Consider the following 23,160-nt stretch of genomic DNA (forward strand, 5'->3'; position numbering starts at 1 on the left):
ACGTTAAGTTTAATTGATGTTAAAGCTTGTTTTTATTTTCTTTCTTCTAGACATTACAAACCACAAAATGACCACAATTCTTGCACAGCTAATTGTGGAGGTCAAGCAAATGGCCCGTGACATCGAGGTCATAAAAACTGCAGTTGCTAACCTGAGAGCAGCTGGACCTCACACGGGACCTTCCGTTTGTCCTGCCTCTGCTCAATGAGACCGAGCTCACACGGGACCTTCCGTTTGTCCTGCCTCTGCTCAATGAGACCGAGCTCACACGGGACCTTCCGTTTGTCCTGCCTCTGCTCAATGAGACCGAGCTCACACGGGACCTTCCGTTTGTCCTGCCTCTGCTCAATGAGACCGAGCTCACACGGGACCTTCCGTTTGTCCTGCCTCTGCTCAATGAGACCGAGCTCACACGGGACCTTCCGTTTGTCCTGCCTCTGCTCAATGAGACCGAGCTCACACGGGACCTTCCGTTTGTCCTGCCTCTGCTCAATGAGACCGAGCTCACACGGGACCTTCCGTTTGTCCTGCCTCTGCTCAATGAGACCGAGCTCACACGGGACCTTCCGTTTGTCCTGCCTCTGCTCAATGAGACCGAGCTCACACGGGACCTTCCGTTTGTCCTGCCTCTGCTCAATGAGACCGAGCTCACACGGGACCTTCCGTTTGTCCTGCCTCTGCTCAATGAGACCGAGCTCACACGGGACCTTCCGTTTGTCCTGCCTCTGCTCAATGAGACCGAGCTCACACGGGACCTTCCGTTTGTCCTGCCTCTGCTCAATGAGACCGAGCTCACACGGGACCTTCCGTTTGTCCTGCCTCTGCTCAATGAGACCGAGCTCACACGGGACCTTCCGTTTGTCCTGCCTCTGCTCAATGAGACCGAGCTCACACGGGACCTTCCGTTTGTCCTGCCTCTGCTCAATGAGACCGAGCTCACACGGGACCTTCCGTTTGTCCTGCCTCTGCTCAATGAGACCGAGCTCACACGGGACCTTCCGTTTGTCCTGCCTCTGCTCAATGAGACCGAGCTCACACGGGACCTTCCGTTTGTCCTGCCTCTGCTCAATGAGACCGAGCTCACACGGGACCTTCCGTTTGTCCTGCCTCTGCTCAATGAGACCGAGCTCACACGGGACCTTCCGTTTGTCCTGCCTCTGCTCAATGAGACCGAGCTCACACGGGACCTTCCGTTTGTCCTGCCTCTGCTCAATGAGACCGAGCTCACACGGGACCTTCCGTTTGTCCTGCCTCTGCTCAATGAGACCGAGCTCACACGGGACCTTCCGTTTGTCCTGCCTCTGCTCAATGAGACCGAGCTCACACGGGACCTTCCGTTTGTCCTGCCTCTGCTCAATGAGACCGAGCTCACACGGGACCTTCCGTTTGTCCTGCCTCTGCTCAATGAGACCGAGCTCACACGGGACCTTCCGTTTGTCCTGCCTCTGCTCAATGAGACCGAGCTCACACGGGACCTTCCGTTTGTCCTGCCTCTGCTCAATGAGACCGAGCTCACACGGGACCTTCCGTTTGTCCTGCCTCTGCTCAATGAGACCGAGCTCACACGGGACCTTCCGTTTGTCCTGCCTCTGCTCAATGAGACCGAGCTCACACGGGACCTTCCGTTTGTCCTGCCTCTGCTCAATGAGACCGAGCTCACACGGGACCTTCCGTTTGTCCTGCCTCTGCTCAATGAGACCGAGCTCACACGGGACCTTCCGTTTGTCCTGCCTCTGCTCAATGAGACCGAGCTCACACGGGACCTTCCGTTTGTCCTGCCTCTGCTCAATGAGACCGAGCTCACACGGGACCTTCCGTTTGTCCTGCCTCTGCTCAATGAGACCGAGCTCACACGGGACCTTCCGTTTGTCCTGCCTCTGCTCAATGAGACCGAGCTCACACGGGACCTTCCGTTTGTCCTGCCTCTGCTCAATGAGACCGAGCTCACACGGGACCTTCCGTTTGTCCTGCCTCTGCTCAATGAGACCGAGCTCACACGGGACCTTCCGTTTGTCCTGCCTCTGCTCAATGAGACCGAGCTCACACGGGACCTTCCGTTTGTCCTGCCTCTGCTCAATGAGACCGAGCTCACACGGGACCTTCCGTTTGTCCTGCCTCTGCTCAATGAGACCGAGCTCACACGGGACCTTCCGTTTGTCCTGCCTCTGCTCAATGAGACCGAGCTCACACGGGACCTTCCGTTTGTCCTGCCTCTGCTCAATGAGACCGAGCTCACACGGGACCTTCCGTTTGTCCTGCCTCTGCTCAATGAGACCGAGCTCACACGGGACCTTCCGTTTGTCCTGCCTCTGCTCAATGAGACCGAGCTCACACGGGACCTTCCGTTTGTCCTGCCTCTGCTCAATGAGACCGAGCTCACACGGGACCTTCCGTTTGTCCTGCCTCTGCTCAATGAGACCGAGCTCACACGGGACCTTCCGTTTGTCCTGCCTCTGCTCAATGAGACCGAGCTCACACGGGACCTTCCGTTTGTCCTGCCTCTGCTCAATGAGACCGAGCTCACACGGGACCTTCCGTTTGTCCTGCCTCTGCTCAATGAGACCGAGCTCACACGGGACCTTCCGTTTGTCCTGCCTCTGCTCAATGAGACCGAGCTCACACGGGACCTTCCGTTTGTCCTGCCTCTGCTCAATGAGACCGAGCTCACACGGGACCTTCCGTTTGTCCTGCCTCTGCTCAATGAGACCGAGCTCACACGGGACCTTCCGTTTGTCCTGCCTCTGCTCAATGAGACCGAGCTCACACGGGACCTTCCGTTTGTCCTGCCTCTGCTCAATGAGACCGAGCTCACACGGGACCTTCCGTTTGTCCTGCCTCTGCTCAATGAGACCGAGCTCACACGGGACCTTCCGTTTGTCCTGCCTCTGCTCAATGAGACCGAGCTCACACGGGACCTTCCGTTTGTCCTGCCTCTGCTCAATGAGACCGAGCTCACACGGGACCTTCCGTTTGTCCTGCCTCTGCTCAATGAGACCGAGCTCACACGGGACCTTCCGTTTGTCCTGCCTCTGCTCAATGAGACCGAGCTCACACGGGACCTTCCGTTTGTCCTGCCTCTGCTCAATGAGACCGAGCTCACACGGGACCTTCCGTTTGTCCTGCCTCTGCTCAATGAGACCGAGCTCACACGGGACCTTCCGTTTGTCCTGCCTCTGCTCAATGAGACCGAGCTCACACGGGACCTTCCGTTTGTCCTGCCTCTGCTCAATGAGACCGAGCTCACACGGGACCTTCCGTTTGTCCTGCCTCTGCTCAATGAGACCGAGCTCACACGGGACCTTCCGTTTGTCCTGCCTCTGCTCAATGAGACCGAGCTCACACGGGACCTTCCGTTTGTCCTGCCTCTGCTCAATGAGACCGAGCTCACACGGGACCTTCCGTTTGTCCTGCCTCTGCTCAATGAGACCGAGCTCACACGGGACCTTCCGTTTGTCCTGCCTCTGCTCAATGAGGCCCAGTTGGATGAAGCTGAAGCTGCATTGCGGGAGGACTCAGTTCGCCGGAAAATGGTCCACTTTTGTGTTAAACACAAATGATTTAGTTTAATCTTCAGAAATGTTTCTTGACACCTTTGAAATATGCAATGAATACTACATTTCAATATGAGACTAACCCTTTTATGGTTTTAAAGATTTCCCGTCTGGCATTGGTGGGAGGAACAAACCCGGAAAACATGATCCGGCGAATGCTTTCGGGAACAATGTCCAACAGTCTTGCCTGAATTTTTAATTGGATGGGAAAAGGACAGAAGAGGGCCTTCCGAGACACGATGGTGCAGGATTGTATGTTTGGTGAGACTACACCTACAGATCTATAGGAGCTTTCTGTAATCCTGGTTTAGATCTGCTTTAGTCCTGCTTTAGTCCTGCTTTAGTCCTGCTTTACGTCTGCTTTAGTCCTGCTTTAGTCCTGCTTTAGTCCTGCTTTAGTCCTGCTTTAGTCCTGCTTTAGACCTGCTTTAGTCCTGCTTTAGACCTGCTTTAGTCCTGCTTTAGTCCTGCTTTAGTCCTGCTTTAGTCCTGCTTTAGTCCTGTTTTACGTCTGCTTTAGTCCTGCTTTAGTCCTGCTTTAGTCCTGTTTTACGTCTGCTTTAGTCCTGCTTTAGTCCTGCTTTAGTCCTGTTTTACGTCTGCTTTAGTCCTGCTTTAGTCCTGGTTCAGATCTGCTTTAGTCCTGTTTTAGTCCTGCTTTAGTCCTGGTTTAGTCCTGCTTTAGTCCTGCTTTAGACCTGCTTTAGTCCTGCTTTAGACCTGCTTTAGACCTGCTTTAGACCTGCTTTAGTCCTGCTTTAGTCCTGCTTTAGTCCTGCTTTAGTCCTGCTTTAGTCCTGCTTTAGTCCTGTTTTACGTCTGCTTTAGTCCTGCTTTAGTCCTGGTTCAGACCTGCTTTAGTCCTGCTTTAGACCTGCTTTAGACCTGCTTTAGTCCTGCTTTAGACCTGCTTTAGTCCTGCTTTAGTCCTGCTTTAGTCCTGCTTTAGTCCTGCTTTAGTCCTGTTTTACGTCTGCTTTAGTCCTGCTTTAGTCCTGCTTTAGTCCTGCTTTAGTCCTGTTTTACGTCTGCTTTAGTCCTGCTTTAGTCCTGCTTTAGTCCTGGTTCAGACCTGCTTTAGTCCTGCTTTAGTCCTGCTTTAGTCCTGCTTTAGTCCTGTTTTACGTCTGCTTTAGTCCTGCTTTAGTCCTGCTTTAGTCCTGTTTTACGTCTGCTTTAGTCCTGCTTTAGTCCTGCTTTAGTCCTGGTTTAGTCCTGCTTTAGTCCTGCTTTAGTCCTGCTTTAGTCCTGCTTTAGTCCTGGTTTAGATCTGCTTTAGTCCTGCTTTAGTCCTGTTTTACGTCTGCTTTAGTCCTGCTTTAGTCCTGCTTTAGTCCTGCTTTAGTCCTGTTTTACGTCTGCTTTAGTCCTGCTTTAGTCCTGCTTTAGTCCTGGTTCAGACCTGCTTTAGTCCTGCTTTAGTCCTGCTTTAGTCCTGCTTTAGTCCTGTTTTACGTCTGCTTTAGTCCTGCTTTAGTCCTGCTTTAGTCCTGCTTTAGTCCTGTTTTACGTCTGCTTTAGTCCTGCTTTAGTCCTGCTTTAGTCCTGGTTTAGTCCTGCTTTAGTCCTGCTTTAGTCCTGCTTTAGTCATGCTTTAGTCCTGCTTTAGTCCTGGTTTAGATCTGCTTTAGTCCTGCTTTAGTCCTGTTTTACGTCTGCTTTAGTCCTGCTTTAGTCCTGCTTTAGTCCTGTTTTACGTCTGCTTTAGTCCTGCTTTAGTCCTGGTTCAGATCTGCTTTAGTCCTGTTTTAGTCCTGCTTTAGTCCTGGTTTAGTCCTGCTTTAGTCCTGCTTTAGACCTGCTTTAGTCCTGCTTTAGACCTGCTTTAGACCTGCTTTAGACCTGCTTTAGTCCTGCTTTAGTCCTGCTTTAGTCCTGCTTTAGTCCTGCTTTAGTCCTGCTTTAGTCCTGTTTTACGTCTGCTTTAGTCCTGCTTTAGTCCTGCTTTAGTCCTGGTTCAGACCTGCTTTAGTCCTGCTTTAGACCTGCTTTAGACCTGCTTTAGTCCTGCTTTAGTCCTGCTTTAGTCCTGTTTTACGTCTGCTTTAGTCCTGCTTTAGTCCTGCTTTAGTCCTGGTTCAGACCTGCTTTAGTCCTGCTTTAGTCCTGCTTTAGTCCTGCTTTAGTCCTGCTTTAGTCCTGCTTTAGTCCTGTTTTACGTCTGCTTTAGTCCTGCTTTAGTCCTGCTTTAGTCCTGCTTTAGTCCTGCTTTAGTCCTGTTTTACGTCTGCTTTAGTCCTGCTTTAGTCCTGCTTTAGTCCTGGTTCAGACCTGCTTTAGTCCTGCTTTAGTCCTGCTTTAGTCCTGTTTTACGTCTGCTTTAGTCCTGGTTTAGACCTGCTTTAGTCCTGTTTTAGTCCTGCTTTAGACCTGCTTTAGTCCTGCTTTAGTCCTGCTTTAGTCCTGGTTTAGTCCTGCTTTAGTCCTGCTTTAGTCCTGCTTTAGTCCTGCTTTAGTCCTGCTTTAGACCTGCTTTAGTCCTGGTTTAGTCCTGCTTTAGTCCTGGTTTAGTCCTGCTTTAGTCCTGGTTTAGACCTGCTTTAGTCCTGTTTTAGTCCTGCTTTAGTCCTGGTTTAGTCCTGCTTTAGTCCTGCTTTAGTCCTGCTTTAGTCCTGTTTTAGTCCTGCTTTAGACCTGCTTTAGTCCTGCTTTAGTCCTGGTTTAGTCCTGCTTTAGTCCTTCTTTAGTCCTGCTTTAGTCCTGCTTTAGTCCTGCTTTAGTCCTGCTTTAGTCCTGCTTTAGTCCTGCTTTAGTCCTGGTTTAGTCCTGCTTTAGACCTGCTTTAGTCCTGGTTTAGTCCTGCTTTAGTCCTGGTTTAGTCCTGCTTTAGTCCTGCTTTAGTCCTGCTTTAGTCCTGCTTTAGTCCTGCTTTAGTCCTGGTTTAGTCCTGCTTTAGTCCTGCTTTAGTCCTGCTTTAGTCCTGCTTTAGTCCTGGTTTAGTCCTGCTTTAGTCCTGTTTTAGTCCTGCTTTAGTCCTGGTTTAGTCCTGCTTTAGTCCTGCTTTAGACCTGCTTTAGTCCTGCTTTAGACCTGCTTTAGACCTGCTTTAGACCTGCTTTAGTCCTGCTTTAGTCCTGCTTTAGTCCTGCTTTAGTCCTGCTTTAGTCCTGCTTTAGTCCTGCTTTAGTCCTGTTTTACGTCTGCTTTAGTCCTGCTTTAGTCCTGGTTCAGACCTGCTTTAGTCCTGCTTTAGACCTGCTTTAGTCCTGCTTTAGTCCTGCTTTAGACCTGCTTTAGTCCTGCTTTAGTCCTGCTTTAGTCCTGCTTTAGTCCTGCTTTAGTCCTGTTTTACGTCTGCTTTAGTCCTGCTTTAGTCCTGCTTTAGTCCTGCTTTAGTCCTGTTTTACGTCTGCTTTAGTCCTGCTTTAGTCCTGCTTTAGTCCTGGTTCAGACCTGCTTTAGTCCTGCTTTAGTCCTGCTTTAGTCCTGCTTTAGTCCTGCTTTAGTCCTGCTTTAGTCATGCTTTAGTCCTGCTTTAGTCCTGGTTTAGATCTGCTTTAGTCCTGCTTTAGTCCTGTTTTACGTCTGCTTTAGTCCTGCTTTAGTCCTGCTTTAGTCCTGTTTTACGTCTGCTTTAGTCCTGCTTTAGTCCTGGTTCAGATCTGCTTTAGTCCTGTTTTAGTCCTGCTTTAGTCCTGGTTTAGTCCTGCTTTAGTCCTGCTTTAGACCTGCTTTAGTCCTGCTTTAGACCTGCTTTAGACCTGCTTTAGACCTGCTTTAGTCCTGCTTTAGTCCTGCTTTAGTCCTGCTTTAGTCCTGCTTTAGTCATGCTTTAGTCCTGCTTTAGTCCTGGTTTAGATCTGCTTTAGTCCTGCTTTAGTCCTGTTTTACGTCTGCTTTAGTCCTGCTTTAGTCCTGCTTTAGTCCTGTTTTACGTCTGCTTTAGTCCTGCTTTAGTCCTGGTTCAGATCTGCTTTAGTCCTGTTTTAGTCCTGCTTTAGTCCTGGTTTAGTCCTGCTTTAGTCCTGCTTTAGACCTGCTTTAGTCCTGCTTTAGTCCTGCTTTAGTCCTGCTTTAGTCCTGCTTTAGTCCTGTTTTACGTCTGCTTTAGTCCTGCTTTAGTCCTGCTTTAGTCCTGGTTCAGACCTGCTTTAGTCCTGCTTTAGACCTGCTTTAGACCTGCTTTAGTCCTGCTTTAGACCTGCTTTAGTCCTGCTTTAGTCCTGCTTTAGTCCTGCTTTAGTCCTGCTTTAGTCCTGTTTTACGTCTGCTTTAGTCCTGCTTTAGTCCTGCTTTAGTCCTGCTTTAGTCCTGCTTTAGTCCTGTTTTACGTCTGCTTTAGTCCTGCTTTAGTCCTGCTTTAGTCCTGGTTCAGACCTGCTTTAGTCCTGCTTTAGTCCTGCTTTAGTCCTGTTTTACGTCTGCTTTAGTCCTGGTTTAGACCTGCTTTAGTCCTGTTTTAGTCCTGCTTTAGACCTGCTTTAGTCCTGCTTTAGTCCTGGTTTAGTCCTGCTTTAGTCCTGCTTTAGTCCTGCTTTAGTCCTGCTTTAGTCCTGCTTTAGACCTGCTTTAGTCCTGGTTTAGTCCTGCTTTAGTCCTGGTTTAGTCCTGCTTTAGTCCTGGTTTAGACCTGCTTTAGTCCTGTTTTAGTCCTGCTTTAGTCCTGGTTTAGTCCTGCTTTAGTCCTGCTTTAGTCCTGTTTTAGTCCTGCTTTAGACCTGCTTTAGTCCTGCTTTAGTCCTGCTTTAGTCCTGCTTTAGTCCTGGTTTAGTCCTGCTTTAGTCCTGGTTTAGACCTGCTTTAGTCCTGTTTTAGTCCTGCTTTAGTCCTGCTTTAGTCCTGCTTTAGTCCTGCTTTAGTCCTGTTTTAGTCCTGCTTTAGACCTGCTTTAGTCCTGCTTTAGTCCTGCTTTAGTCCTGCTTTAGTCCTGGTTTAGTCCTGCTTTAGTCCTTCTTTAGTCCTGCTTTAGTCCTGCTTTAGTCCTGCTTTAGTCCTGCTTTAGTCCTGCTTTAGTCCTGGTTTAGTCCTGCTTTAGACCTGCTTTAGTCCTGCTTTAGTCCTGGTTTAGTCCTGGTTTAGTCCTGCTTTAGTCCTGCTTTAGTCCTGCTTTAGTCCTGCTTTAGTCCTGCTTTAGACCTGCTTTAGTCCTGCTTTAGTCCTGCTTTAGTCCTGCTTTAGTCCTGCTTTAGTCCTGCTTTAGACCTGCTTTAGTCCTGGTTTAGTCCTGCTTTAGTCCTGCTTTAGTCCTGGTTTAGTCCTGCTTTAGTCCTGGTTTAGACCTGCTTTAGTCCTGTTTTAGTCCTGCTTTAGTCCTGCTTTAGTCCTGCTTTAGTCCTGCTTTAGTCCTGCTTTAGTCCTGCTTTAGTCCTGCTTTAGTCCTGCTTTAGTCCTGGTTTAGTCCTGCTTTAGTCCTGGTTTAGTCCTGCTTTAGTCCTGCTTTAGTCCTGCTTTAGTCCTGCTTTAGTCCTGCTTTAGTCCTGCTTTAGTCCTGCTTTAGACCTGCTTTAGTCCTGCTTTAGTCCTGCTTTAGCCGGTTTAGAGGTTTTGGTTTGATCTATTTCAGGGCTGGACAGGCAGATTCGCGTCTCTTCTTCCTGAGGAGGTTGAAGAAGGCCCACCTGTCTCCTCTGATCTTGGTGAACTTTTACCGCTGCACCATCGAGAGCATCCTTACCAACTGTGTCTCAGTATGGTATGGCAGCTGCTCTGCTGCGGACCGGAAGTCACTCCAGAGGGTGGTGAAAACCGCCCAACGCATCACAGGTTCCTCACTCCCCTCCATTGAGACTGTCCAGAGCAAGAGGTGTCTGCGGAGGGCGCGCAGCATCGTCAGAGACAGCTCTCACCCCAGCCACCAACTGTTTGCCCTCCTCCCCTCCGGGAGGCGCTACAGGGTGCTCCGTTCCCGGACCAGTAGGTTCAGGAAAAGCTTCCTCCCTGCAGCGGTCATCCTGCTGAACTCTCTACCTCAATGTCCCCCCCCCCCCCACACACACACACAGACATGCACATACAGAGACTGTAGACTGCCACACACACACACAGTGATTGTGGACAACTGCTCATACCCCATACTGCCCCCTACTGTACATTCTGTATTTATTCACTGATTCACTTTACATACTCTGTTACTTCTGGTTGATGCTAACTGCATTTCGTTGTCTTAGTACCTGTACTCTGTGCAATGACAATAAAGTTGAATCCAATCCAATCCAATTCACAGAGGCGCAGATCAGATCAGTTTTTTTGCTTTGCAGTTTTATTTGCATTTAGCAGTACAAATAATGTTTTTAGGTGACTTAAAATGCCTTTGAAATCCTCAATATATTTTCAATCATTGTCAAAGTGAAATAAGTAAATTCTAAAGGTTAAATGTGATTTACAACTTACACAAGATCTAAGTAAATGCAACATGAACTCAGATCATGAAATCCTCATGCAACTGGCCAAAACTCAACCCTTTAAACTTCATAATATGTATTTTGAACCAGAATTTTGATTGTGTTTTTCCCCTTCTCAGCGGCTGCTCGTCAGTTTGAACACAAGTTGTCGGACCTTGTGTTCAATGATGTGGTGAAGAAGTGGCTGCGTTATGCACCAGAGACGCAAAGATGGGTTGAAAAGGAAAACGTGGACTAGAGCTGGAAAAAAGGTACTTAACCAAAAAAAAAAAAATGTGAGTTTATAAAGGAATGTGTTTATGTTTCAATGCTTACACTTATGTCGTTTTTCTTTTACAGTTTTGGATTGTTACACTGACAATGTTCGTTGCATAAAATTTGTTCAATGGTAAATAATGGTCAGTAATTTTTTTAATGGAAAACCAAAAATCATTTAAGATCTTTGTTTATATTTTGTTAATTAAATTGTCTATATAGGCATTGTTAAATTAGATATTGCTTCATTATAGAATATAGAAACAACGTAGAATAGAATTTTCAACGTTGTTTTAACGTTGAAAATTCAATTCTGAATCAACGTTGAAATCTGACATTGAATCAACAACATGTTGCTCGTGTTGATCAGCATTGAAATAGTGTTGATATTAACCTCTATGTGAACATTGAAACAACATCAGATCAACAATCATTTTCAACATTGTTTCAATCAACGTTGAATCAACGTTGATGTGAGGTTGATACAGAATTGAATTTTCAACGTTGAAACAATGTTGAAAATGATTGTTGATGCCCTAGCACCAAAGTACATCTTGGATATGTTTGTGCCATATGAACCATCTCGGACTCTGAGGACCTCAGGGACCGGCCTCCTGCTGGTGCCAGAGTCAGGACTAAACATGGACCGGCCTCCTGCTGGTGCCAGAGTCAGGACTAAACATGGATCGGCCTCCTGCTGGTCCCAGAGTCAGGACTAAACATGGACCGGCCTCCTGCTGGTGCCAGAGTCAGGACTAAACATGGACCGGCCTCCTGCTGGTCCCAGAGTCAGGACTAAACATGGAGCGGCCTCCTGCTGGTGCCAGAGTCAGGACTAAACATGGACCGGCCTCCTGCTGGTGCCAGAGTCAGGACTAAACATGGACCGGCCTCCTGCTGGTGCCCAGAGTCAGGACTGAACATGGACCGGCCTCCTGCTGGTGCCAGAGTCAGGACTAAACATGGAGCGGCCTCCTGCTGGTGCCGGAGTCAGGACTAAACATGGACCGGCCTCCTGCTGGTGCCAGAGTCAGGACTAAACATGGACCGGCCTCCTGCTGGTGCCAGAGTCAGGACTAAACATGGAGCGGCCTCCTGCTGGTGCCAGAGTCAGGACTAAACATGGACCGGCCTCCTGCTGGTGCCAGAGTCAGGACTAAACATGGACCGGCCTCCTGCTGGTGCCAGAGTCAGGACTAAACATGGACCGGCCTCCTGCTGGTGCCAGAGTCAGGACTAAACATGGAGCGGCCTCCTGCTGGTGCCAGAGTCAGGACTAAACATGGACCGGCCTCCTGCTGGTGCCAGAGTCAGGACTAAACATGGACCGGCCTCCTGCTGGTGCCAGAGTCAGGACTAAACATGGACCGGCCTCCTGCTGGTGCCAGAGTCAGGACTAAACATGGACGGGCCTCCTGCTGGTGCCAGAGTCAGGACTAAACATGGAGCGGCCTCCTGCTGGTGCCAGAGTCAGGACTAAACATGGACCTGCCTCCTGCTGGTGCCAGAGTCAGGACTAAACATGGACCGGCCTCCTGCTGGTGCCCAGAGTCAGGACTGAACATGGGGAATATGCGTTTCAGTTTTATGCAGCTAAAATCTGGAACATTCTTCCTGAAGATGTGAGACAGGCTTCTACTCTGACAATGTTCAAATCTAAGCTAAAAACAGTTTTGTTTAGATGTGCATGTGACTGAAGGGATTATTTCTTTGCACTCTTCTCTTTTGTTTGTGATTTTATTAGTTTAGAAAATCAGTTGGATTGATCATTTTTAATTTAGTTAATTTTATTGTATTTCTGTTTCTGTAATTTCTTTGTGATTTTAATGCATTTTTCCTGCTGTGTGAAGCACTTTGAATTGCCTTGTGTATGAAATGTGCAACACAAATAAACTTGCCTTGTCTTGCCTAATATACAGATAAAATGAACAAGACAGAAGAAGTAGAGAGAAAAAGATGGGGATGTAACAGGGGGTAGAAGAGTAGGCAATGGGGTAGAGGAGGCTAGGGGTAGGGGAGGTCATAGGCTTGGGTGAAGAGGTATGTTTTTAGGCGGGATTTGAATGTTGTGAGTGAGGGAGAGTGGGACAGGTTTCAACGTTGATTCAACGAAAAGCCTGATGGAACATATAACGTTGATTCAATGTAATTTTGCTATCTGGGCAGTGACCTACAGTGACCTGTAGTGACCTGCAGTGACCTACAGTGACCTGTAGTGACCTGCAGTGACCTACAGTGACCTGTAGTGACCTGCAGTGACCTACAGTGACCTGTAGTGACCTGCAGTGACCTACAGTGACCTGTAGTGACCTGCAGTGACCTGTAGTGACCTACAGTGACCTGTAGTGACCTGCAGTGACCTGTAGTGACCTGCAGTGACCTACAGTGACCTGTAGTGACCTGCAGTGACCTGTAGTGACCTACAGTGACCTGTAGTGACCTGCAGTGACCTGTAGTGATCTGTAGTGACCTACAGTGACCTGCAGTGACCTGTAGTGACCTGCAGTGACCTGTAGTGACCTGTAGTGACCTACAGTGACCTGTAGTGATCTGTAGTGACCTACAGTGACCTGCAGTGACCTACAGTGACCTGTAGTGACCTGCAGTGACCTGTAGTGACCTGCAGTGACCTGTAGTGACCTTCACTGACCTGTAGTGACCTTCACTGACCTGTAGTGACCTGTAGTGACCTGTAGTGACCTACAGTGACCTGCAGTGACCTGTAGTGACCTGTAGTGACCTACAGTGACCTGCAGTGACCTACAGTGACCTGTAGTGACCTGTAGTGACCTTCACTGACCTGTAGTGACCTGTAGTGACCTGTAGTGACCTGCAGTGACCTGCAGTGACCTGTAGTGACCTGCAGTGACCTGTAGTGACCTGTAGTGACCTGTAGTGACCTGCAGTGACCTGTAGTGACCTTCACTGACCTGCAGTGACCTGCAGTGACCTGTAGTGACCTGCAGTGACCTGCAGTGACCTGTAGTGACCTGTAGTGACCTGTAGTGACCTGTAGTGACCTTCACTAACCTGTAGTGACCTGCAGTGACCTACAGTGACCTGTAGTGACCTGCAGTGACCTGTAGTGACCTTCACTGACCTGTAGTGACCTGTAGTGACCTGTAGTGACCTGCAGTGACCTGCAGTGACCTGTAGTGACCTGCAGTGACCTGCAGTGACCTGTAGTGACCTGCAGTGACCTGTAGTGACCTGCAGTGACCTGTAGTGACCTTCACTGACCTGCAGTGACCTGTAGTGACCTTCACTGACCTGCAGTGACCTGTAGTGACCTGCAGTGACCTGTAGTGACCTGCAGTGACCTGTAGTGACCTTCACTGACCTGCAGTGACCTGCAGTGACCTGCAGTGACCTGTAGTGACCTGTAGTGACCTGCAGTGACCTGTAGTGACCTGCAGTGACCTGTAGTGACCTGTAGTGACCTGCAGTGACCTGCAGTGACCTGTAGTGACCTGTAGTGACCTGCAGTGACCTGTAGTGACCTGTAGTGACCTCTAGTGACCTGCAGTGACCTGCAGTGACCTGTAGTGACCTGCAGTGACCTGCAGTGACCTGCAGTGACCTGCAGTGACCTGCAGTGACCTGCAGAGCTCTGGTCAGCTCTGAAGATGAGAACGATGCTCATTAGAACATTGATATATTCTGCATATTTAACAGAGTTAAATGGAATATGTTATTGACACATTTACATTTCGCTGTGACACAAAAGTTCCTCTTTTCACATTCATTTAAAGCTAGAACCAAAAGTCATTACTTTTGCATCAGTTTAAACATTAGAAGTTAGAACATAACTGACATGTTTCTAAATCTCTACATATTCCATGGAGGTAAATCCATGACATTCCTATAGAAAACAAGCCTGTGCTTTGTTTAAACACGTCATTATGAAATATGTAATAAAACCTTAAATGTGGTCTCAGCCCCTGTAAGTACAGCACTGTCACTTTTACATACGTTTACATTTATATGTGTAAGATATGACCCATTTCAGCAGGTTATATTTGAATTATTAATAATAATAATAATAACTTTTATTTATATAGCGCTTTTCAGTGACCCAAAGACGCTGAACATAATAAAAAAGGGGGGGTATTTTATTGGTAGTTTTTAATAGCACATAATACAAACATCACTTTATTTCCTTCTTTCTCTAGTTTTCCTTTGGTCTGTGTTTAACCTTTTGTCTCTTACAACATTTTGTGGGAGAAATAATGAGTTTGAAGAAGTCACGAGCCATCACCACGTGTAGCTCCAATGCATCTTTGTGTAGCTAAACGTTAGCTCGTGTTAGCTTGTGTTAGCTTGTGTTAGCTTGTGTTAGCTCGTGTTAGCTCGTGTTAACTCGTGTTAGCTCGTGTTAGCTTGTGTTGGCTTGTGTTAGCTTGTGTTAGCTCGTGTTAGCTCGTGTTAGCTCGTGTTAGCTTGTGTTGGCTTGTGTTAGCTCGTGTTAACTTGTGTAATCGTTGATTTACACTTCATATGGATCGATGTGTGAAACGTGAGGAATGACAAACAAACACAACTTACGTGTATCGTGCTCTCGTCTCGTCACATGTTCTTCTGCTTGTGTTTAGTTTCCGTCACATGTTCTTCTGCTTGTGTTTAGTTTCCGTCACATGTTCTTCTGCTTGTGTTTAGTTTCCGTCACATGTTCTTCTGCTTGTGTTTAGTTTCCGTCACATGTTCTTCTGCTTGTGTTTAGTTTCCGTCACATGTTCTTCTGCTTGTGTTTAGTTTCCGTCACATGTTCTTCTGCTTGTGTTTAGTTTCCGTCACATGTTCTTCTGCTTGTGTTTAGTTTCCGTACACCGTTCTCCGTGAGGTTAAAAATGTATTTTTTAAGTATTTTAGAAACAGTCAAAGAGTGAAATTCCTTCTATTTTATTTTTAGACGATGAGGCGGTCTAGTTGCCACCGCCCGTCAGTTTGGAGATGGGAGGAAAGGAGATAGTCTGTACTAAAGCTAAAAACTGTGGGAATCAATCAAAAAAACACTCTGGACATTTATGAAGCACAAATAGCGATGTAAGAAGGTTAAAAGCTCTGAAAAGTCGATTTTGCATGTTATGGGACCTTTAATGTGGAGCTAACGTGGAGCTAACGTGGAGCTAATGTGAAGCTAATGTGAAGCTAATGTGAAGTTAATGTGGAGCTAACGTGGAGCTAACATGGAGCTAACGTGAAGCTAATTTGAAGCTAATGTGAAGTTAATGTGGAGCTAATGTGGAGCTAATGTGAAGCTAATGTGGAGCTAATGTGAAGCTAATGTGGAGCTAATGTGAAGCTAATGTGAAGCTAATGTGGAGCTAATGTGAAGCTAATGTGGAGCTAATGTGAAGCTAATGTGAAGCTAATGTGGAGCTAATGTGAAGCTAATGTGAAGCTAATGTGGAGCTAATGTGAAGCTAATGTGGAGCTAATGTGAAGCTAATGTGAAGCTAATGTGGAGCTGATGTGGAGCTAATGTGAAGCTAATGTGAAGCTAATGTGAAGCTAATGTGAAACTAATGTGAAGCTAATGTGGAGCTAATGTGAAGCTAATGTGAAGCTAATGTGGAGCTAATGTGAAGCTAATGTGGAGCTAATGTGAAGCTAATGTGAAGCTAATGTGAAGCTAATGTGAAGTTAATGTGGAGCTAACGTGGAGCTAACATGGAGCTAACGTGAAGCTAATTTGAAGCTAATGTGAAGTTAATGTGGAGCTAATGTCAAGTTAATGTGGAGCTAATGTGGAGCTAATGTGAAGCTAATGTGGAGATAATGTGAAGCTAATGTGGAGCTAATGTGAAGCTAATGTGAAGCTAATGTGGAGCTAATGTGAAGCTAATGTGGAGCTAATGTGAAGCTAATGTGAAGCTAATGTGGAGCTAATGTGAAGCTAATGTGGAGCTAATGTGAAGCTAATGTGAAGCTAATGTGGAGCTAATGTGAAGCTAATGTGAAGTTAATGTGGAGCTAACGTGGAGCTAACATGGAGCTAACGTGAAGCTAATTTGAAGCTAATGTGAAGTTAATGTGGAGCTAATGTCAAGTTAATGTGGAGCTAATGTGGAGCTAATGTGAAGCTAATGTGGAGCTAATGTGAAGCTAATGTGGAGCTAATGTGAAGCTAATGTGAAGCTAATGTGGAGCTAATGTGAAGCTAATGTGGAGCTAATGTGAAGCTAATGTGAAGCTAATGTGGAGCTAATGTGAAGCTAATGTGAAGCTAATGTGAAGCTAATGTGAAGCTAATGTGGAGCTAATGTGAAGCTAATGTGAAGCTAATGTGGAGCTGATGTGGAGCTAATGTGAAGCTAATGTGAAGCTAATGTGAAGCTAATGTGAAGCTAATGTGAAGCTAATGTGAAACTAATGTGAAGCTAATGTGGAGCTAATGTGAAGCTAATGTGAAGCTAATGTGGAGCTAATGTGAAGCTAATGTGGAGCTAATGTGGAGCTAATGTGAAGCTAATGTGAAGCTAATGTGAAGCTAATGTGAAGTTAATGTGGAGCTAACGTGGAGCTAACGTGGAGCTAACGTGAAGCTAATTTGAAGCTAATGTGAAGTTAATGTGGAGCTAATGTCAAGTTAATGTGGAGCTAATGTGGAGCTAATGTGAAGCTAATGTGGAGATAATGTGAAGCTAATGTGGAGCTAATGTGAAGCTAATGTGAAGCTAATGTGGAGCTAATGTGAAGCTAATGTGGAGCTAATGTGACGCTAATGTGAAGCTAATGTGGAGCTGATGTGGAGCTAATGTGAAGCTAATGTGAAGCTAATATGAAGCTAATGTGAAGCTAATGTGGAGCTAATGTGAAACTAATGTGATGCTAATGTGGAGCTAATGTGAAGCTAATGTGGAGCTAATGTGAAGCTAATGTGGAGCTAATGTGGAACTAATGTGAAGCTAATGTGAAGCTAATGTGAAGCTAATGTGAAGCTAATGTGGAGCTAATGTGGAGCTAATGTGGAGCTAATGTGAAGCTAATGTGAAGCTAATGTGGAGCACTTCTGTGAGGAAAATTTCCAAACCAGTGCAAACCTGGACAGATCTGGAGCCAGGTTTGCACTGGTTTGTCTCAGAGAGTAATAAAGTCTGAACATGATCGTGTCCAAACTTAAGTCTCTTAACGTAATGTTCGGCCCGAGACCCAACCTGAGTTGAAACGCCTCCCTCAGTGTGAGTCCGTGTAGAGCGGTGCAAGTCGCGCTCATCCAGGACGTGGCCAGGTGACAGTTCTGCAGCACCACCCACGTTCCCTCTTTGATCCCGGTGGAGATCATCCCCATGGCGATCGGACCCTGGCCTTGTCCCAGAGACAGAGATGTGAGTTTGTTCCCGGTGAAACCCTGCAGGACAAGAATAGAATTACAGTGGTCCCCCTCCTCTGTGGGGGGCCCTCACACCTGAAACACTGTCCCGGCCCCTCACACCTGAAACACTGTCCCGGCCCCTCACACCTGAAACACTGTCCCGGGCCCTCACACCTGAAACACTGTCCCGGGCCCTCACACCTGAAACACTGTCCCGGGCCCTCACACCTGAAACACTGTCCCGGCCCCTCACACCTGAAACACTGTCCCGGGCCCTCACACCTGAAACACTGTCCCGGCCCCTCACACCTGAAACACTGTCCCGGGCCCTCACACCTGAAACACTGTCCCGGGCCCTCACACCTGAAACACTGTCCCGGCCCCTCACACCTGAAACACTGTCCCGGCCCCTCACACCTGAAACACTGTCCCGGGCCCTCACACCTGAAACACTGTCCCGGGCCCTCACACCTGAAACACTGTCCCGGCCCCTCACACCTGAAACACTGTCCCGGCCCTTCACACCTGAAACACTGTCCCGGCCCCTCACACCTGAAACACTGTCCCGGCCCTTCACACCTGAAACACTGTCCCGGCCCTTCACACCTGAAACACTGTCCCGGCCCCTCACACCTGAAACATTGTCCCGGCCCTTCACACCTGAAACACTGTCCCGGCCCCTCACACCTGATAACAATATTTGTCTTGCTGTTGTGATCGACAGTTGAGCAAAGTCAAAACCTGATTAACAAACATTAAAAGTCCGTTAGATCTTTGTCAAACGCTCTCATCTGATTGGTTCTGTTTGAACGTTATAACACAAGAGTAAAAGAGTGAAGCTGGAACCTTCTCGTGTCCAAACTTGAGCAGCGCTGCCATTGGGTGGGAGCCCGGAGACAGGACAAAGATGAGCGGCGCGCAGCAGTGACTGTCCCCGAACGCCTGGCTCAGGTTAAAGGGCGGAGCCTCAATGAAACCACGCCCCAGAGAGCCAGAGACAAACTCCTGCACCATCGGGACCACCTGCGAACACACGCCAAACACATGCTAATGATACATGCTAATGATACATGCTAACGATACACGCTAATGATACATGCTAACGATACATGCTAATGATACATGCCAATGATACATGCTAATGATACATGCCAATGATACATGCTAACGAGACACGCTAATGATACATGCCAATGATACATGCTTACAAGACACGCTAATGATACATGCTAACGATACATGCTAATGATACATGCCAATGATACATGCTAACAAGACACGCTAATGATACATGCCAATGATACATGCTTACAAGACACGCTAATGATACATGCTAACGATACATGCTAATGATACATACCAATGATACATGCTAACAAGACACGCTAATGATACATGTTAATGATACATGCCAATGATACATGCTTACAAGACACGCTAATGATACATGCTAACAATACATGCTAATGATACATCCCAATGATACATGCTAACAAGACACGCTAATGATACATTCTAATGATACATGCTTACAAGACACGCTAATGATACATGCTAACGATACATGCTAATGATACATGCCAATGATACATGCTAACAAGACACGCTAATGATACATGCTAATGATACATGCCAATGATACATGCTTACAAGACACGCTAATGATACATGCTAACGATACATGTTAATGATACATGCCAATGATACATGCTTACAAGACACGCTAATGATACATGCTAACAATACATGCTAATGATACATCCCAATGATACATGCTAACAAGACACGCTAATGATACATTCTAATGATACATGCTTACAAGACACGCTAATGATACATGCTAACGATACATGCTAATGATACATGCCAATGATACATGCTAACAAGACACGCTAATGATACATGCTAATGATACATGCCAATGATACATGCTTACAAGACACGCTAATGATACATGCTAATGATACATCCCAATGATACATGCTTACAAGACACGCTAATGATATAAGCTAATGATACAAGCCAATGATACAAGCTAATGATACATGCTAATGATACATGCTAAGGATACATGCTAATGATACATGCTAAGGATACATGCTAAGGATACAAGGCAAGTTTATTTGTAGAGCACATTTCTTACACAATTCAAAGCTTCACAGCAGGAAAAATGCATTAAAATCACAAAGAAATTACAGAAACAGAAATACAATAAAATTAACTAAACAAGGAAATAAAATAAAATAAAAACACAGAGCCACAAAGGGTAACGTGTTTTCTGAGTCCAACTCCCTTTTAAACCAGTCCAACTGATTGTACGTAATTTTACACGTCCAACGTGTTTCGGAGTCTAAAGATACATGCTAACGATACATGCTAACGATACATGCTAACAAGACGTTCTGAACGTTCTGTATGTCATAAGTATGTCATAAGTCATAAGTATGTCATAAGTCATAAGTATGTCATGAGTATGTCATAAGTCATAAGTATGTCATAAGTCATAAGTCTGGGGGTCTCTTGCCTTGTCGGGGCGCAGGCAGCGGATCACTAACATCCTCTGGAATGGGCGGAGTCTGTCCTGCCAGTCTCCCGGGAGCGGCGCCTGATGAGGGCTCTGGACAAACACAAAGGGTCAGAAAACATGGCCCTCTTTTATCTGAGCAGAAAGTCACGCTGGACAATGTTTGACCCGCTGCGGCCCCCCGTGGGTCGCCGCTCCCCCCCGTGGGTCGCCGCTGCCCCCCGTGGGTCGCCGCGGCCCCCCGTGGGTCCCCCGTGGGTCCTGTCAGGCTGATGAACAGCTGCGCCGCCTCAGAATTAAATAAAGCCTGATTTTACAAGTGGAACTGAGCAGGTTTAATTAGCGGGAGGCGTCGTGATTGGAAGAACACGGCGGCGCGGGACAGACGGGCGCGGCGCTGATTGAACATCTGCCCGAGCGAGAGCGACGAGATTTGACGAGATAAAGACTAAATTAGCGCTGATTCTGATTGTGTAACGGCTCCGGCGGCGTCAGACAGACAGATTCACGGCGGTCGCAATCATGAAGAACTGACATGAACACGGGACGAGTCTGAAACGGGAGGAGACACACAGGACCACACGGGACGGGACCACACAGGACCACACGGGACGAGATGGGACGGGACCAGACGGGACCACACAGGACCACACAGGACCACACGGGACCAAATGGGACGGGACCAGACGGGACCACACGGTACCACACGGGACGGGACCAGCGGGACCACACAGGACCACACGGGACCACACGGGACGGGACCACACAGGACCACACGGGACGAGATGGGACGGGACCAGACGGGACCACACAGGACCACACAGGACCACACGGGACCAAATGGGACGGGACCAGACGGGACCACACAGGACCACTCAGGACCAAACGGGACCACACGGGACCACACGGGACGGGACCAGACGGGACCACACAGGACCACACGGGACCACACGGGACCACACATGACCACACGGGACCACACGGGACCACACATGACCACACGGGACCACACAGGACCACTCAGGACCACACGGGACCACACATGACCACACGGGACCACACATGACCACACGGGACGAGATGGGACGGGACCAGACGGGACCACACAGGACCACACAGGACCACACGGGACGAGATGGGACGGGACCAGACGGGACCACACAGGACCACACAGGACCACACGGGACGAGATGGGACGGGACCAGACGGGACCACACAGGACCACACAGGACCACACGGGACCAAATGGGACGGGACCAGACGGGACCACACGGTACCACACGGGACGGGACCAGACGGGACCACACAGGACCACACGGGACCACACGGGACCACACATGACCACACGGGACCACACGGGACCAAACATGACCACACGGGACCACACAGGACCACTCAGGACCAGACGGGACCACACGGGACCACACGGGACGGGACCAGACGGGACCACACAGGACCACACGGGACCAGACGGGACCACACAGGACCACACGGGACCACACGGGACCACACATGACCACACGGGACCACACGGGACCACACATGACCACACGGGACCACACAGGACCACTCAGGACCACACGGGACCACACATGACCACACGGGACCACACATGACCACACGGGACCACACATGACCACACGGGACCACACATGACCACACGGGACCACACGGGACCACACGGGACCACACATGACCACACGGGACCACACATGACCACACGGGACCACAAGGGACCACACAGGACCACACGGGACCACACATGACCAGACGGGACCACACGGGACCACACATGACCACACGGGACCACACGGGACCACACATGGCCACACGGGACCGCACAGGACCACACGGGACCACACATGACCACACGGGACCACACATGACCACACCTCCACCTTCTGTCCAAAGAAAGATGGAAATATGTGCGACGACGACTGTCTGAAAGTGACGAGACGCTCACTTCACAGGAACATGAAAACTGTACAAATATACTGAGCTTAAACGTCTCACGATGAGACGAGACGCTGCAGGGACAGGACAGACAGAGGTGTCTCTTCTTTACCGACAAATACTGTATTTTCCAGACTATATGTCGCACCAGTCAAAAAATGCCCAATAGAGAACAAAAAACATAAGTCGCATTCATGGTATTTGATTAAATCCAGGACCAAGAACATAAAGTACATGCAGTAGTGGTACTCAGCTTGTGTATCTTCTTAATGACGTGGTACATGTACATAGATACTCCAGCTGGATGAGGTACATGTACATAGATACTCCAGCTGGATGAGGTACATGTACATAAAGTACACGCAGTAGTCAGGTGGTACTCACGGGGCTGTCGTAGAGGCTCTTCCACTGGCCCCTGAGTCGCACCAGGTCCTGCCTGAGGCCCCTGAAGCTCTCCAGGTGGGACAGTCTGCAGACCTCGTCCCACGACTTCTTTGGGAGCCACGTGCAGGGGTTTGAGTGACAGTTCTCCAGAGCCACGCCCCCAGTGAGGAGGAACCGCCACTCACACTCGTCCACCTGAAGGTCAGGAGAACAAGGGACTTCAGACTGACCCCTGGACCCTCTCTCTGACCTGGACCCTCTCTCTGACCCTGGACCCTCACTCTGACCCTGGACCCTCTCTCTGACCCTGGACCCTCACTCTGACCCTGGACCCTCTCTCTGACCTGGACCCTCTCTCTGACCCTGGACCCTCACTCTGACCCTGGACCCTCTCTCTGACCTGGACCCTCTCTCTGACCTGGACCCTCTCTCTGACCTGGACCCTCTCTCTGACCCTGGACCCTCTCTCTGACCCTGGACCCTCACTCTGACCCTGGACCCTCTCTCTGACCTGGACCCTCTCTCTGACCCTGGACCCTCACTCTGACCCTGGACCCTCACTCTGACCCTGGACCCTCTCTCTGACCTGGACCCTCACTCTGACCCTGGACCCTCTCTCTGACCTGGACCCTCTCTCTGACCCTGGACCCTCTCTCTGACCTGGACCCTCTCTCTGACCCTGGACCCTCACTCTGACCCTGGACCCTCACTCTGACCCTGGACCCTCTCTCTGACCTGGACCCTCACTCTGACCCTGGACCCTCACTCTGACCCTGGACCCTCACTCTGACCTGGACCCTCACTCTGACCCTGGACCCTCTCTCTGACCTGGACCCT

General features: G+C 48.5%; 1 protein-coding gene across 1 annotated transcript in view; it reads right to left on the reverse strand.

Annotated features, from left to right (window-relative positions):
• The window catches only part of dnah7 (dynein, axonemal, heavy chain 7), a 199,295-nt gene that overhangs the window by 51,555 nt on the left and 124,580 nt on the right, over positions 1-23,160 (reverse strand). The window contains exons 51-54 of the mRNA XM_072443992.1: positions 22,324-22,518; positions 19,987-20,079; positions 18,309-18,485; positions 17,358-17,498 (exon numbers count right to left, since the gene is read on the reverse strand). Of these exons, the coding sequence (XP_072300093.1) occupies positions 17,358-17,498; positions 18,309-18,485; positions 19,987-20,079; positions 22,324-22,518 (606 nt within the window). The remainder of the gene's footprint in view (positions 1-17,357; positions 17,499-18,308; positions 18,486-19,986; positions 20,080-22,323; positions 22,519-23,160) is intronic.

This window comes from Eucyclogobius newberryi, unplaced genomic scaffold (assembly GCF_026437365.1).
Source record: "Eucyclogobius newberryi isolate DKJ021-1_F unplaced genomic scaffold, fEucNew1.0.hap1 SCAF_14, whole genome shotgun sequence".
Taxonomy (NCBI): domain Eukaryota; kingdom Metazoa; phylum Chordata; class Actinopteri; order Gobiiformes; family Gobiidae; genus Eucyclogobius; species Eucyclogobius newberryi.